This window comes from Rhinopithecus roxellana, chromosome 14, assembly GCF_007565055.1.
Source record: "Rhinopithecus roxellana isolate Shanxi Qingling chromosome 14, ASM756505v1, whole genome shotgun sequence".
Lineage (NCBI taxonomy): Eukaryota > Metazoa > Chordata > Mammalia > Primates > Cercopithecidae > Rhinopithecus > Rhinopithecus roxellana.
The window spans coordinates 86,281,771-86,294,839 of record NC_044562.1 but is presented as its reverse complement, the minus strand read 5'-3'; the positions used below and the strand labels follow the sequence as shown (position 1 = coordinate 86,294,839).

The following is a 13,069-nucleotide window of genomic DNA, read 5'->3' as shown; positions in this document are numbered from 1 at the left end:
AGACGCACCCACCCGCTGGCCGCGGCCACCACCTCGCGCCGCACTCGGTCCTCTGCCATCGGTTCTTCGCCGCCTCGTGCACGAGGTCCTCGTCACCCCGCTCCGACCGCCGACTCCGCTTCCTCCTCCTCCCTCCTCCCTGCCTCCCACCCTCCCCTCGCCTGTCCCTCTGCCTCCTCCGCAGCCCAGCCGCCGTTGGGTCGCCGTGCTCACAGCGATTGATTGATTGATGTTTAATTTCCTGCCAGGCGGGGCCCCCCTCCCCCCGCAACCTCCCCAGCCCTCCTCCCCGCCCCCCACTCCCCTCTTTTCTTGCGGTGGACCAGTCTGGCTTGGGTTTAGATCCATTCCCCCCACCCCCATCCCGAAATAATCCAGAGACTTCCCCTACCCCCACCCCAAATTATTATTTTGAAGGCGCTAGATCTGGGGACCGAAAGGGGGAGGGGGAGAAATCGGAAACCGAGGACAACCCAAAAGGACTCACTTTGCCTGATGACTCAACGCAACTAATAATCATCTCCCTCTCAGTGTGTCTCTCTTTGCGGCTTGTCAGTGAGTCCGGCTCTGGCTGCTGGCAGAGGCGGCCGAGAGGGGAGAGGCTGGAGGTGACAGCTTGGGCGGCCGCCGCGTTTCCTCCCGCGCGCGGTCCCGGGTCCCTGCGTCTTCTCGGCTCTTGGTGTCACCGGTCCCACCGCTCTGGCCGCGCCTCCTCGCGAGCTAGCTGCCCTGCCAACCGGCAGCCCCGGCCCGGCGCCGCTGCCTCCAGGTTCTCAGCCCTTTCTCTCCCGAACGGGTCTCCTTCCCGAAGGTGTGAAAAGGCTCTTTCAGCCTCCTTCTCTTTCCCCCTCCTCCGCCGTCCCCTCCCCCGCTCGCTCGGGTGTCCCTTTGGAGGAGTCCTTTCCTTCTCCTCCTCCTCCCCCTCCTCCCTCCCCCCCATCATCATCATAACAACCATCTCCGCACCAGAAGAAGACACCCTGACCCAGGACCTTAAACGTTAGGACCTGGGGAAGAGGGAAAGGGAAGGAGTAAAGAGAGAGAAGACTAGGAGAACACCGCAAAGCCAAGCACCAGAAACTTTCCACCCTGGATTCTCTACTTTTGCTCCATGGACAGAGCGCCAGCCAGCCAAGTTTCAGACAGACCGTGAGCAGTAAGTACGCAGGGCGAGGGCTCCCGCGCTGCGCTCGTGAGTTCGGGGAAGCCCAGGGCCAATGAAGTTCCCTCCCCGCCGCTCTCGGCCTCTCGGACCGCGGAGTCGGGGAATGCAGGCGGAACCCTCGTCCGCAGCCCTCCTGCTCGGTGTCTTCATCTCGCATCCTTCCTTTCACCTCCCCCTGCCACCTCCACCTAGTCTCCTTGACCCGTGGCGCCGACGCTGCTCGCGCAGCGAGAGCGCCCACCAGGATTCCCAGCGCGCACGCAGTACGGTGCCGGGGTCCTGCTTCTTGCGGGTGTCAGTGACAAAGCGAGCGCCGTTTCATCAGGTGTTTCCCCTCCTTCCCTGCCCCCCCCCCCAATCCAGGGGTGTTGAGACCTGCGGCTTCCGTGGGGAGCGCACTGCCAACCTAGTGACCCAGAGGAAAACTTTCTGGAGTGATGTTAAAATTGGGGCGGATGAAGGCTGCTCTTGCACTAAGAATTAAAATGCTTTTTGCTTTTGTGTTTTCTATTGAAGAGCTTTAAAAAAGCACTCGGAATCAGATGAAGATAAGAACGCTCCAAAATAATAACGATTGTAGCGCCCGCCTTTGTGATGGAGGTTATTCTGATAAATACCTCCAAGTGTTTTCGGATGCTTATTAATGTGGAATTAGGGTTGATTTTATGCAGGTGTGTGCTTACCTCAGGACTTGCTCCGTATAGGTAAAAGGCGGGTTTTATTCAAGGGGTTCTTTCGCCCGGCCTTTTGCTCCTGCCTTGCTATTCACAGCGCATTTACCGGGTGGTTAATTCGGTTATGGACTTGAGCACAGCCCCCACTCCCTTCCCATGTGGGTGGAACGTCTTTTTATGAAGTTCACTTATTCCACAACCCTGACCCCGGGACGGACTAGGCTGTCGCACCCAGGAACGGTTTATGCCAACCCCGTCCCAATGAATGGACCACTTCTAGGCTCCCCTGGGTGCCAACCCCGGCCGCGACCCCGAGGGCTGACTTCTGGGGAGCTGCGACTGGGCAGAGGCGCCGAACCGAGGCGCTGGGCTTCCTGGGGGCCTCGCAGTGTAAGGTTGGGACCGGCTTCCCGGCTTGGGCCCCTCGGGCAGCGTGGGAGGAAGTTTGTGTGGCTGTGGTGCAGCGCTCTGCCACTGGCCTGAACGTCTATCACGTGTGTGAGCGGTTTTCCCTCTTTTTTCTCCCTCCCCCTTTCCTCCCCCCACCCCCTCCCTAGGTCCCTGTGCGTTTTATTGCGACCTGCCGGTGGGAACTTTGTCTCCGAGTCGGAGCAGCATGGAGCGGCGGAGCGAGAGCCCGTGTCTGCGGGACAGCCCCGACCGGCGGAGCGGCAGCCCGGACGTCAAGGGGCCTCCCCCGGTGAAGGTGGCCCGGCTGGAGCAGAACGGCAGCCCCATGGGAGCCCGCGGGAGGCCCAACGGCGCCGTGGCCAAGGCCGTGGGAGGTAACAGCCCGAAGCAGGGAGGCGCGCAGCCCGCGGCCCAGTGATAATGGCCTGGGTGTCAGGGTTCAGGTTGATTAGGCGCTGTCGCGGTGTAGGATTACAGGAAGTGAATTCCAGGTTGCCAAATAATGCCCCCGTCGCCTCTCATCTGCAACTGGTAGCTTCATCTTGAGTTAAAACAAGAAAGTGGTTTTTACCCAGAGGGTGGCATTTTTTGGGCATTTTGCCACTGTGTGCTGAGGTGTTGGCAGGTTTATGTCACAGCCAGCTAACTGTTTCTAGATTTTCCTAGAGAGCTTTTTAGTGATTTAACTCTTTTGCCTTGCCTCAGAGTGTGTGTTGTAGGGATGAAGTTCACGTGCGTTCGCTTTTAGGGAATAAAATAGTTGTTAATGCTCAGGCGAGTACAGGGACAAGGAGAGTTGATGTTACTTTGTAGTGAGGACAGTGCTTCAAGACAGATGAGTAACAACTGGGAATATTTCCTGCCACGTGAAATGTGGGAAATAAAGAATCACCATGAATCCATCAGGCCCTTAGAAGCTTAAATGCTGCAGTTGTCTATAGTTTAGTCATATGCATTTGTAACTTTGTTATAGGACAACAGATAAAAATAGGAAAGTAGCCTTATCAACTACATGCAGTTTCCCCTCCCAAGAATTTAGTAATCATTTTATTTAAAGAAAATCTTTTGTAGTTTTTACTACTTAAGCAACTACTTTCTTTTAAAGTGGTCAGGAAAAGCAATCATACAAAATAAAGATATGGGAGAAATTTAAACATTGAAATATTTTGGAGTTTGTATGCCGTTTGCTTAGTTGTCTTTTACATGTAAAATCCACAATTCTACATGGCATGCAGGTTTTCTGTGTGTTTGGGATAAATCAGTAGTTTAATTTTTTTTTTCTAATGTTTTTTCTCTAATAATTTCAACAATAGGCCATTTAATATAATTATATTAACTTGCCTTAAATGATATAAAACCTTGGCAAACCTTAATGATAAGCTCCTACCCCCTTGTTATAAGAGTCTATTTTGTATGTATTTCAAAATAGTTACTTACCTCTAAAAATGTTCATTTCACTTTAAAGAGTTAAACACATATGTTTTATAAAATCGTAGTTTTTTCTTTTACTTATTTGCTGTTTATATTTCTTCATGGTAAATACTCAGGATGGTTTGTCTCAGTTTTTCATATTAATCATCTCACTTGAGATGCATTCATCCTTTCAATGTTGTAAGTTAAAAAATTTGGTGATGGATCCTTTTTGGGACTTGAAAATATACTTTATTGAGGCAAAAGAAAACTTAACAGTTCTGTGACCCACTTTTAAAAAGAGAGGTTTATTAATTTGTCCTGATACTGGAGCAAATAATGTCAGGCTTTTGGCATAATCATTTAATATATGCATATAAGAAATAAAAATTCATAGAGAGTATGATGGTACCAATTATGAGGTATGCTAAGTGCTCAAAATGTTTGAAAAAGTTCTGGAAATCCTTGGAGACAGTGTGTTCCAAAGTGGCCTTTGTGGACAGAAAAGGCTTGGACTTAAAATTTTGGTATCTTTCTGAAGATCTAATAAAATTCACTAAATTGAAAGGAGTCTGTAAACATTTTAGAATGTAATTGTTAATAATTGTGCTTCCCTAAAACAAGTTTTTTTCCCCCCCCTCCTTCTGTATCATGTTGAACTATGAAAGTGCCTCGCTCTGTTGACCAGGGATACATTTAGTGTTAGTGATTGCTTTTCAAATTTTCTGAGAATATAGTTCACATTTGATCCATTATATGTTTAATATAAACTAAAATTATTATCTTGGTGAAGAATAATAGATTTGTTTCAACCAGCTGCCTTAGACACTTTCTCTTAATCAACTTAATTTAGTAATAGCAGAGGTCTTATTAGCTGCTTCCCAAGTTGAAAATAAAAATGACATTATTTTGTCTCAATACATATCGTTTATAATACGTGATAGTAAAGTGGTTAAAATTGTTTAGTGGAATTTAAATTTTTTAAAAAAGAAAGATTTTACTCTATATAGCATAATTATAAAGAGATTAATTTAGACAACTTTAGAATATAACAACTTAGAAGATAAGATTTTGATAGTACAAAGGTTTCTAATTGAATGTTAACAAAATTATTTTATGAGTTTAAGTTTATATAATTTCCAAATGTATGTTAAGATGTTAATAATTTATTTGTAACTTTTAACCATGTATATAGTTTGGAGCAAAGCCAAGCCTTTTGAAAAATGCGCATTCTAAATTTTTTTAAATGTTTAAAATAAATTTTTAGTTAGTTTTTTTATAATTAAAGGATTTTTTGAACATAGAGTAAATATAGATATTTCTACCATTCTATGTTCTTTTGTTTAAATTTTCTTTATAAAGCAATATAATAAGCATAGATAACTACACAAGTATTTATAGCTCTTTATCATTTATTAGCATTTTCAGATATATTGCAGTCTTGTCAATGTTTTAAAGATGGATACAATAAGATTTGCCTTAAAAGTGGAGCCAAAAATTTGGGAGTACATATTTGTTAATCTTTAGTGTTCTCTTTCTTAAAAGCTGTTCTTTTAAAAATAAGGGAGATCAAGTTAATTGGTTGTCTAATCAAATAGCAATTTATCTTACTGTTTTTGATAAGCAGTGAGGTAAATATATTTTAAATATATTTCTGAATGCATTGATTGCAATAGTAAATTCTGCTATTATTCCACTTATTTAGGTAGAGGGAATTTACTGTGTTTTTCGATGAGAACTAAGTATTCATAAAAAAGGGGGCATTATTTTAGTGTCTGAATTTAAATAGTAGAGAGGGTAGATACACTGTCACTAGTCTTTAAGGTTGTGTTTTAACAGGGGACTTAAAAGTGTGTTGTTTACTATGTGGTTAACTTTAGAAGACTCTATTAAAAACTAGATCAGTTTTGCTTTGTCTTTCCAACACTTTCTAGGATATTTTTGCTCTTATCTGAGCAGTGTGTTTTAAAGCATGTATGTAATAAAATGTAAGTGCTCAGATGTGTATGTCAGTCAGCTTTTATAGAAGGTCCTTAGAAAAAAAAAAAGGCTAATATCTCTTTAAAAAACATATGAAGGCTAGGAGAGAGTTTAGAGCTAGCAAGAGCACGATGGTGTTGACAGCTTTATATCCCTGCTGGGTAACATTCACTTACTAGAATTGGCGTCCCCTCTCAGCTAGTAATTCACTCCATAAGGATTTTGAAAAAGGATGATTAATGGTGAGGAAATTTATATTTGTGAAATTGTTGATTAAAACTTACAGATCTATTTGAAGATTAGGAAAAGAAGAGATTATTAAGGATGATGAAAATAAAAATCAGATGATCCTTTTTACCACTATTAGCATAAGTACCTAAAATGTTCTGTTGTATGGAATGCTTGCTTCAGCCATGCAACTTACAGCATAAAATGAAAGTGATGCCAATCAAGTTACCAGAGGAAGCAAGGCATTCTGCTTTTTTCCTGGACTGCTGAAAGGTGCTGGCCAGTTGTGCTTTAATAGCAATAAATTGTTGTGCTTCATTCATTGTTAACACAAGCATTTTCGTTTTTTAATGTTTGGCTTAAAGAAGAACTTTCAGACAGCTTTATTTAAACTGAATGAACAGCGCTTGAATATACCAGATGGTGTATTTGCTGATAGGAGGCATTAAACATCAGAAATCTTTTTGATACTTTTCATTTTCCCATGAATTTTTATGATTTTTTTGGTGTTAAATGTTCTAGATTTTAGGGAAAAATATTTAAACATTGAAAATATCTTTTAGAGAGATTTGCTTTTTATTTTTTTGAAAAAAACTTGCTTATTTCTGAAAAATAATTTATGTTTTATAAATAACAATGTAATTTTGTTGGCATACTGTCTGTGGAAGTTATCTTATAACTAGTCTACCTGAAGTAGACCTGTTTGTGCTACCAGGCAGCCCTTTCAAGAACATAACTGTCTTGTTGCAAAGGGAAAAAAATCATTATGAAGTACACACTGATGTATTCAAATAGGGAAGCAAATGTGATCAAGATTGTTAGTCAGGGCCTCATTTAAAACTGAACATTGTCTACAACAACAGTTAGTTTAATTGTCTACATGCGGAACACTTCCTTTTAGATGAAAAGAAATGCAGTTCGGGTCAGGTGTAGTTACCATATCAGTGACAGTAGAGAGACATTTAACTTTTTGAAAGGAGTGCAGATATGACAGTATAGATAGGTGTATATTGAGATTATATACTACTTAAAAATTTAGAAATATATTGTTAACATGGGCAAAATGGAGAAAACTCCATTTCCAAGGATGAATATCATAATACTTGTAGGAAGTATTCATTACTTCAAAAGAGAAAAGATTGTATTTTCCCCTCCCACTCCCCCCCCCTTTTTTTTTTTTTTTTTAGGTTTTAAGATCTTTTAAATAGAATGAACTTAAGCTTTGGGGTCATCCAACAATCTAGCATGTCCTCTGTAGTTTTGCTGAGGTAGAAAAATAACTCTTCTCTAAAGTGTTTTTAGTTCTTGGCCTGTTATTAAAATAAAGATATACTTGGTTAAAAAAATATATGCAATGGAACATACACATTAAACAGAACATAGGGTATCCGCCCCTCAAAGTCCTGAGCATAATTTGATGTTTCAAGTAATTTTGGAAGCCTTATGTTCCATCAGCAGAAACCCACTGACCATTGTATACTCAAGATCATCTGTAGTGTAGTGTGTGTGTGTGTGTGTGTGTGTGTGAACTACACAGATGTCCCTTAAGGCATCTGTTTTTTAACCCCTGTAGAAAATAAGCAATATCATCCTTTCCCAGAGGGTTGTAACCAGCAAAGTCTGTACATATGAGATATCCTGTTTGAATTCTTCTTTTCTTTCTTGAATTTTGTTTTAACCAATCTGTCTCTGTAGAGAGGGGAAAACAGACTAATCATCATTTATTAGATAGCTAAGAATATGAATTTGAGTCATTTTAAGTATATGGAAATCAGTTTTATTCTAGGCAAGACTACAATAATTATTTGGTATATCTGGCAAAGTAATAAGCAGTGAAGTTTGGTAATTATAATTTAAAACCCTTATTTTTCTTTCTTTTTAAAAAGTATTATAGAATTAGCATATATGTATATATTTAAAAAGACATGTTAAATTTACAGGGCTAGATGAATTACAAATAGTATTATTTTCTTGGGTTATACTTATCTTTTAAAGCTTTTTAGGTTTCTGTTGGAATAAAATTTCTCACCATTAAAATGTTTCTTATGACTAAGAATCCCACATTAGGTGTGTAAAATATGTACATAGTTTGTTTCATTTCAGAAAGCCAGACTTTATCCTACATAGCATGTAAATTAATAAAGAATTCTTTATATTCTTTTATCGGTAGGCTTTTAAAAAACCTATATAACTAATATATGGTAACATAGTAATTTTTACTATCTTTCTTACATGAATACTTAGATACAATGGCATTTTGGAACATATTTAAAGATGGAGCATTTGACAAAAGTTGTATGTGTAACAGTTTGTCAGTGAAAAGTGACAAGTGGGAAATGACAAATGAAATGTTGGCATCATCACTCTTTATTTTGATAAAAATGTCTCAATTTGCAGTGATATAATACTGTTTCATATTATTTCATGAGTTGTGTGAGAATGCATAAGGGGAATTTAGATTTTGTGAACGAAAAATTAGCAGCCCAAACTCTCTTTTCAGAAGCTTTGGCAGCAAGTTCCCCGTCTCCCCCACTCCCCAAGAATAAGAACAGCAGTGAAATGTTGGATCTAACCCATACATTTTAACTCATTATTTTTTGGGAAAAAAAAAGAGAAATAACCTAAAACGGTTTCAAGTAGGAGACCTTTATGCTTAGCTCAAAAAAATGAAAAAAAGAGTTTGCCTTTTAGTTTCTATTCTTTTCTTTGTGGCAATTTTTAAATGAATGATTTGCCTCTACTGACTTTGATTGTATGGGTCTTTTTTCACTTCCAATCAACACTGCTCTCCATCATTAACTTAGGGTGCCAGTAAGGAGAGCTGTGAATTCCTGTTATTTTAAAATGCAATAGAGGTTTTGAAAATGTCTGTGGTAAAAATGGATTTTTATATACAAAAGATTCATCATCCTACTACTGAAATGTAATGTGATAAATATTTCAAAGTCAAAGTAGCTGCCCCGGGTGGAACTGAGGTATGACTAAAACAAAAACCAATTGAGGACTTACAGAGTTGGAAAAATGCACAGTTGTAGCCACTATAGTGTGCTATTTTCCGTTCCTCTTTATTGTTAGCAATTAACCAAACATTATTTTTCTTCTTTTACGTAGAAACAAGCCCCGTAAGCATAACATGCTATAGTGTTTTTGTAAAAATGTTCCATGGTGGAGTTTTCCGAATTATGGAACTCTAGCTATATATATTTGTTTCAATTAACAGAATTATTTTGCTTCTTAATAGCAAGTGATTTAAGAATTGTGGTAAAATCAGTATAATTAAGTGGCACTGAAAGGCTACATCAGAAATTGCATTCTACAACTTGCGTATCTTTTGCTGCTCAATTAAAAGTTTTACTTATTTTAGATTTTTAAAAAACTAGATGAAAAGACATAATATGGAACAAGTGTGCTTTAGATATATAATTATGACAACAGGATTTATGGCATGCATTTTTCCCCCTTTTAATTGATGTCCTTTAACTTAAGTGGATGTTATGGTTATTAGTTTGACACATGCCTAAAATGCAGATCAAAGCATTAATAGAAATTTTGAGTATTTGAAACTTGCAATAAAGTTATCAGCAAACTATGTCAGTCTTATAGTAAGCATATTCTTTATTAATGGTTATGACATATAGGACAGGAAAACCTTCTGGGGAAATGTGTTTCAATTTTAGTTGCTCCTGGTACTATTACTCATTAATAGCATGTGGGCAAATTCAGTTCTGCTCTTATCTAGTAGCCTTATCATTGGAATGGAGTTCTGTCGTAGCACAGTTGGTTATTAAACTGTAAAATAACAGCAAAGATCAAAAAAGGGGAAGCACTGCAAGCTACCATTTATCAAAAGGGATCTATTTCAAACCAGGGTAACTGGTGCCCACTGATGGTTGCACAGTTACTGAAATGTGCACAGCAGCTCAGTGTCTTTCTTTTGTTTATTTGACTGAAGACTTACACAGATATTTATGTATATAATATATAAAATAAGAGACTCTAGTTAGAGCAAATGCTTTCCAAAGTACTAAGATCTGACAGAGGTGATTTGCAGGTATTTGTTGTAGAAACAGCTTGAATTTCATCATGTTAACCACATATATCTTCTTCCTTCTTTAAAAAATACCTTTTACTTGTTTTTGCATTTGGCTGGAAAGCAAGTATATCGGTTCTTTCATAACTGATTGTGACTGATTTTTTTTTTTAAACACAAGAAAATATTTTCTTTGCAAAGAGAGCAAATTTGATGGAATACCATGCCCAAGCTTCCTAGGAAAGGACCAAAGGCCCAAAGGCATAAAGTAAAAATAACTGTATTTTTAGGTTTCCCAATTATGTCCTATATTAAAATTGAGTACTTTTATTGCATTTGTTTCAGTTATTATTACATATAAGGAAAGGCAGCATTGATATATTTAATAGCTTACTGAGAAGATGCATTCATATCAAAACACTTGAAATAGCAATAGCATTTTTGAAATATTATTTTTTGGGGGTTAACAGAATAAGAACTTTCTTTTGTCATAATCCAAAGATGCTAACAGAGCAGCATGATAAATGTCTCTTTAAGTGTCGTAGTAAAAGAAAATGGCTTGTCTTCTGAGGCAGTGGAGAGTTTATGTTGTTTTGGACCCATTTCCCAAGCAGTGATCGAAAACAGATTACAATAACAATTATACAGTCAGAAGATGCAATATCCATTTCTGCTTTAATTGAGTGAAAGAATAATAAAAACATCATTAAGAAAAATGAGGTGGACCTGTCACACAATGTACAAATTTTTAGTCTTGGAGAAGATGCAGAAAAACTGAAGTGCTTTTTGCTTACTTTGTTGTGTTTATTAGCTAAAATCTGTTTTGGGGAGAGACCATTTGGCTCTCATTCTTCCCTGAGAAGTTCAGAGAGGAGCCCATGGGAAGTGGTTGCCCAGGAGACATTACAAATGACCATTGACTTTGTCTTCATACACAATTTGACCAGGAAAATCCCATTTTCTTAAATTCTACCTGAGGTGGAACTACTCTCCCCCTCCTTTTTTTGTCTCTGTAAATGGAAATCAGAAGTAATGAATGTTCCTCTTGTTACAAAGCCCAGCCAAGTAAGAGTTAGGTGTGGTTCCTAGGCCTGCTGTTCTTCCTCTTCCCAAAGTCCAAACCAGGCTGAAGGGGAGAGAGAGAGTGGAGGCCGAATAGTGAGCACCCTCATTTCTTCTCGGCACACATGGGAGTAACCTGAGTTGCTCTGTGGTCACATCACCTGAGGTGTACTCACTTGACTGTCATCCGAAATGCAGAGGCTTTTGCTTCGACCTGCAATCCTCTGAATCATGAAATCGATGTCCTTCACGTTGCTGAGACTCCAGATCTCATTCCACAGAGCTACGCTTTCAGCAACTCCGAATGAACTGCCAGGCAGCAGCCAAGAATCAGGCTCGTTTCCCCTCATTCTGAGCTGTGTTTGTTACTCTATTCATAGAAACTGTGAGCTCCTGAAGAAACCTAGGTGGTGATGGTGGAGTTCACCCGGGAACCCTGGCTTAGGGTGGGGATACCTGAGGTGGGGATAACTCGGGTTACCCCCCGTGTGTGGTGGGGATACTAAAACTACAAATAATGTCGGCCATCAGAGTAGTCGGAGCTCCAGGTTTTACTCAGTTGACAGACTTAGAGGGGAATATTTCTTTCATCTGTCCCTGAGTTTCTTGGGTTTAATATTTAAAAACCTTCCTGAGGTGACAAAATGAAAGAAACAAGATAAGCAGTACATCCTCCTGATGGAGGTCTCATAATTTCCGAACGCTCCCAAGCATTTATCATCCCTTTTAGAGTGGGATGTATATCAAACAGCCCCAAAAAAGCTTTTTTAAAAAAGTTTTTTAATCCATAGAGTCTAGTTAATAGCGCCTTCATTAAAATGCTTTTGTCAGCAAAGGGTTTTCAGTTTTAACATTTACATAACCTAACAGTGTTGATGAAGACCATGAGCTTTAAGGGTCTATTAGTGGTTCCGTTTCTTCTGGACTTTATAATTTAAACCTAAACATTAATTCTGGGTGGAACTTGGCATAATGTCTTTTTGCCTTGGAGGGAATTTTTGTTGTACAATTAAAAGAAAGTGTTTTGGTTTTTTTTTTTTTTTTTTCATACGATCACCTTCTCCATGTCCCTCTTCCGCAAGTAAACAGCAATTAAATAGTCAAGGTTTTGAAAGGGCTTCTTTAGTTTAAAAAAAGGAGTGGTTATTTTAGGTGAATTTAACAATTTTCCATTAGTTCACATTGCAAACTAGTGCTTTGGTATTAACAAGGAAGTTCTGTGAGGCTGATAATGCAGTGGAAATATTTTTCTTTTCTGTCTCTCTCCCCTGTATACAAGAAAGCCCTGTAGTAAAATTTTTTAATAAAACCATTTTGCATGACAGTTGAAACTTATAAATCAGTTGCTGCTATTCTTCATTAGAAGCTGAGAGACAAACACTTTTTAAATTTTTTGTCACCTGTGATTGTAACATTGACTAGAAAGAAAGAAATTGGAATCTTAAGTCATTATGTGACTGAAAGTATTATTTTGGAAAATAAACTGTGATCCTTAATATGATCTTTTTGATGTATTAATACTATGTTAAAGTTGAGTTATTGTAGTAATCTAATTATATGTTAAGTGGGAAATTAGAAAGCACTAAAGAAACCTTGAATGATAAATTGTCTTCATCTGAAAACCAGAAGGTATTCAGAATGTGAGTGAAGGTGCCTGTCAGGAGAGAAGCATTCCTAGAGGCTCCATTCAGACAAGATGTTGTCCTTTAGATTTGGGAAATGTGGTATTAGAACACCCCAGACCCTTCAGTATCGAGGGAGTATAAGAAGAGCAAATTGTTCTCTGAATAGGAAGTTATTACACTTTTAATACCCAGGTAAAGCCACTTTACAAGGGTAAATAAGGTGATCCTGACTTTTTTCCTTCTCAAATGAATCTCTAGGTAATATTCAGCAAAACTACCTCTATTTACAGCCTCATTCATATGGCAAGTTTGAGCCTTAAGCACGTTTTTACAGCTAACTTATAAACTCCTCCAAAACTGGGGCTTACCATTGAAAGTCGGCCAACACTGTTACAAATGGTCATTAGTTCCCAAGAAACTTTGAGGAGAAAAAGAACTGTAGGAAAATGCCATGGCTTTAGTAAGAACCGTTTTGTTTCATGTG

At 39.1% G+C, this 13,069-nt stretch overlaps 1 protein-coding gene across 3 annotated transcripts in view; it reads left to right on the top strand.

The window, feature by feature from the left end:
- SATB2 (SATB homeobox 2) overlaps positions 1-13,069 on the top strand; it is a 202,135-nt gene that overhangs the window by 12,902 nt on the left and 176,164 nt on the right. For 2 of the 3 annotated variants that reach the window (XM_010373689.2, XM_010373697.2), the window contains exon 3: positions 2,397-2,624. In XM_010373689.2, the coding sequence (XP_010371991.1) occupies positions 2,456-2,624 (169 nt within the window). In that variant the 5' untranslated portion in view covers positions 2,397-2,455. Of the gene's footprint in view, positions 1-400; positions 1,157-2,396; positions 2,625-13,069 lie in introns of those variants that run through there. The other variant, XM_030917024.1, reaches the window with a different exon arrangement.